The 3,986-nt window shown below is 41.8% G+C and overlaps 2 protein-coding genes across 4 annotated transcripts in view; both read left to right on the forward strand.

The window, feature by feature from the left end:
* Positions 1-2,660, forward strand: part of LOC103156240 (peptidase inhibitor 16) — a 7,506-nt gene extending 4,846 nt beyond the window's left edge. The window contains exon 8 of the mRNA XM_007578225.2: positions 755-2,660. Coding sequence (XP_007578287.1) covers positions 755-1,103 — 349 coding nt within the window. The 3' untranslated portion in view covers positions 1,104-2,660. The remainder of the gene's footprint in view (positions 1-754) is intronic.
* A 520-nt stretch (positions 2,661-3,180) lies between these two features.
* The window catches only part of LOC103156241 (uncharacterized), a 15,952-nt gene continuing 15,146 nt past the window's right edge, over positions 3,181-3,986 (forward strand). Inside the window, exons 1-2 of one of the 3 annotated variants that reach the window (XM_016664165.1) lie at positions 3,181-3,711; positions 3,788-3,835. In XM_016664165.1, coding sequence (XP_016519651.1) covers positions 3,812-3,835 — 24 coding nt within the window. In that variant the 5' untranslated portion in view covers positions 3,181-3,711; positions 3,788-3,811. Of the gene's footprint in view, positions 3,836-3,986 lie in introns of all 3 variants that reach the window. The other 2 variants (XM_016664164.1, XM_007578226.2) reach the window with 2 other exon arrangements.

Consider the following 3,986-nt stretch of genomic DNA (forward strand, 5'->3'; position numbering starts at 1 on the left):
TTGCTTTAAAAGTTGGATGAAAGGTTTTATGTACAGTGTCATGTCAGTCTTATGCACACCCCATCAAATGATGTGTTACCAAAATGGTAATATATTGAAAGCACAATGTAATTATAATGTTTGTTCTTTAAAGTAATAACTTTCATGTTTTATTGTCACACTTAAATTTTCATGTTCATGTGATCACTTTTGATGTGTAAACTGATAATTTATGTAAAGTTCATAAAGTTGTGAGTAAAATTGGATAATTTTAAAATGTCGGAAATAAAACAAAATATTTGAATTACCTTGGGCATCTTGTGTGAATAATTTTCTATTTAATTGTAGCATAAAACAATGTAAGTACTGCAGTGTAGTTACGCATGTAATGTACAAAATAGGAAAGTAGGAATAAAGATGAATTATGAGTAATTAAAATTGTACTTTATTAGCAATAGCAGTAAATCAAAACTAAAAATTAAGTGTAGTTTAAATACATATATATCAGCATATTTAAAGTATATTAAAAGTATATTTAATATAATTCTATGACAGAATTAGTACACTCAAAATATATAAATAGTACATAAAAAAGTATACTTAAAGTATACTAAGTACAACTTGAAGTTGTTCCAAAAACGTACATTGAAGTATACTAAGTATACTAAAAATTGTAATTTAATACTATTAAAATATACTAAGCACAAAAGAAGTTGTTCCAAAATAGTTTAAGTACATCAATCAAAGTAAACTAAAGTATACTTTTTTTCACTAGGGCAGCTGCCAGTCCTTCATCAACCAATGAAACCATCACTGCTGTTCCTGCTGCCACGACTCCCAGTACTCCCAGTATGACCCCCACGGCAGGCAGCGCTGCAGACTCGCCTCCTCCAGGAACTGCAGAGCAGGAAGTCTTCTTCTCTCCCACATCCAGAGCGCCGCAGGAGGAAGAGGAGGCTGGGAAGAGCGATGAGGAGGAGAAGAGGGAGGAGAGGGTCATCAGGAAGCCGGAGATCTGGCAGAAAACGTTTCCTCAGTCCAACATCTCGGCCGGTTCCGGTTCTGTGTGCGCGGCGCCGGTCCTGCTGGCTGGCCTGGCCGGGCTCCTGACTCTGTGGCTGTGAGCAGAACTAGGAGGACCGCCGGGGAGCGAACGGCCTCCCGCTCTGACCCGTAATAATTCACAAGCTGCTGTTTTAACTGCGTCTGGACTGGAAACTGGGTCAGAGAACCTGATTCAGCCTGAACAGAACCAGAACCAGACCCTGACCTGGAGGAAAACGCGCTGATCTGACGGGAACAAACCCAAACCAGAGACCGGAAACTGGAAAAATAAGAGTTTTCCACTGGAGCAGGTTTACCTGCCGAAGCTGGTAAATTAGAAAGATGTCTCACTCTTAAAAATCTCACATTTAAGAAACAAATCTATGGGCTTCCTTTAAAGTTACACAGTCAGAAATTAACAGCAATAATTTGGGTTACTTAGCCTGTCATAACGGGATAAAATTTGGGTTCATATTTCAGTCATTTTTTTAACCATGTCATTATTTCATTAGCATTTGTTACAGTTAGCAAGCTAATTATTTAGCTAGCACACTCTATATTTAGCTTCACACTAAATATTTAGCTAACGAGCTAAACATTAAGCCTCAAACTGAATATTAAGCTAGCAAGCTAAATATTTAGATTCCAACTAAATATTTTATTTGCAAGCTAAATAGTTAGCCTTAAAATGAATATTTAGCTTCAAAATACATATTTAGTTTGGAGCTAAATATTTGTTTCACAAACTAGTTATTTACGTTTATACTAAATGTTTACCTCAGAGCTAAATTTAGTAGATATGGAGATTTAATTTCTAAATATTTATCTAAAACTGTGACTTTTATAAATAAATGAATGGAATGAGGAAAAATATGACTTTGGAAAATAAAGCCCCGTTTTCTTCTTTTAAGCTAAATAACCCAAATAATTCCTGTTTATTTTGTAACTCTGTAAAAGGCGTCCCATATGAATCCAGTAAAACTCCCAGAGTTTACATTGTGACATTAAAGTGACGGTTCATTGGATTGCTGAGGCGTAGTCAGTATCTTACCTCAGGATTGATCAGGAACAGTGTGGTGTCTGAAATCAGGTGTCCCATCCTGACAGTCCAGGTCCTGCGCTAAGCTAACAAGTCCTTCCATCTAATTCCCATTTTTAATCATTAAATGATCCCAGAATAATCACCGGAAAACAAAATCAGCATCTTCGCATAAAGTCCAAGTTTGTCAGATTTTCTATTTTGTTGCATCGTTTTCTGTTTCTTTGGCGACTGTGGGAATAAAGTTTTTAATATTTTTGTTGATTTGTGACGTCTCTCCATGAACTGTCGGAGCAGATGTCTACGGAGGACCGTCCCTGTCTCCATGGTAATGAGGGTTTTAATGTTCACTACAGAACACATCAAGTTGGAGACGTTTTCACTGGAAGTCGATGGAAAATGTTTGAAGTGATGAATCTGCTTCTGCATCTCCTCTCTGACTGACACTGGATCATTTATTGACCGGAGCAGCCGCAGCGGCTAACTGTCTGCTAACCATTGGCTAACTGACAGCTACCTGTCGGCTAACCGTCGGCTAACCAGCAACATGATGTAAATGTCTGTAAAAAAAAGAATTAAATCCCAACATCCTCACCACAACGCAGGATCGCAAAGTGTTTTTGTTGAACAGAAAACTCAAACACTCAAACCTCAGCGTGAATGAGACCCGACCAGAACCAGAACCATATCTGTATGACTCCCAGTACTGCATGTCAGGTTCTTTATGGCAACCATTCAGCTGCTAAACACCTGGGTGGACCTAGCCCCGCCTTCGAGGCGCAGCTCTGCCCCCACTCAGCTCCTCCAGACTAGCCAGCAGCAATTAGCAAACATTATCATCGAAGCTGCTGCTCAGAGCAACGCTGGTAAAAACATTAAAGGGTTAATAGAGGAGTCATGTTGGGATGACTTCCTGGAGGCGGAGCTTCAGAAAGAGCAGGAGTTCTTAAAGAAACAGAGGCCCAATTTAAAGGAGTTAAATCAGGAAGTACATTTTCTTTACTCATATTTCATATATTTAGCATTTTTATAACAACAGAATTTAAGAATTTAACATAGTCACTATATTTTGGTATAAATGTAAAACACAGAATACTGGCCCTTTAAGGTTTTATTCCTGGTGGGATTCAGCATCATTTGGTCACATGGTCAGTAGATGGCGCTCTAACACCAAACCAGGAGACGTGATGAGTCACTGCACAAAATAGTAACTTGTTTTTATGGAGGGATGAAAACAGGAGATTAAAGAAAGAAATGCGTAAGATCTGCATGGTTGGATGGTTGGGTGTTGGATGGTTGGCTGCCAGCTGGGTGGAGGTTAAAGGGTGAACGGGGGGAGGTTGCCTGCATAGCAAAAACAAAGTGATGACAGAGGAAGAAAGGAGAGGAAAAGGCTGAATGGATTCAGCTGAGCTCTCAGCCAATCAGAGAGCCCGCCTCTGCTCCTTCAGCATCCTGGCTCTGTGATTGGCTGCTGGGAGCGGCGCTGCAGACACAGCAGGCTGAAGAAGAGGACAGATGTTCTTCATCCCTCTCTCTGGGTTTATTTAACGCCATGGACCTGCAGCCCACCCGCCGCCGCTGCTGCTCGCCCCGCGGCATCATGGGAGCTGGAGTCCCGCGGGGCCACAGCTGATCAGCTGAGGATTGTGGGTCAGCAGAGTTGGAGATGTGAGGCGGTGGGCGGACGGCGCTGAAAACTCATCCGTCCTTTTCTCTCTGCAGCTTCCTGTCCGCCGCGGAGCAACGATGGGCTGCAGGCTGAGCCGCAAGGTGAGAGGATGGATGGATGGAGGGATGGAGGGATGGAGGGAGGGATGGATGGAGGGAGGGAGGGATGGATGGAGGGAGGGATGAAGGGATGGATGGATGGATGGATGGAGGGAGGGATGAAGGGATGGATGGATGGAGGGAGGGATGGATG

The sequence above is a fragment of the Poecilia formosa genome, unplaced genomic scaffold (assembly GCF_000485575.1).
Source record: "Poecilia formosa unplaced genomic scaffold, Poecilia_formosa-5.1.2 Scaffold471, whole genome shotgun sequence".
Classification (NCBI taxonomy): domain Eukaryota; kingdom Metazoa; phylum Chordata; class Actinopteri; order Cyprinodontiformes; family Poeciliidae; genus Poecilia; species Poecilia formosa.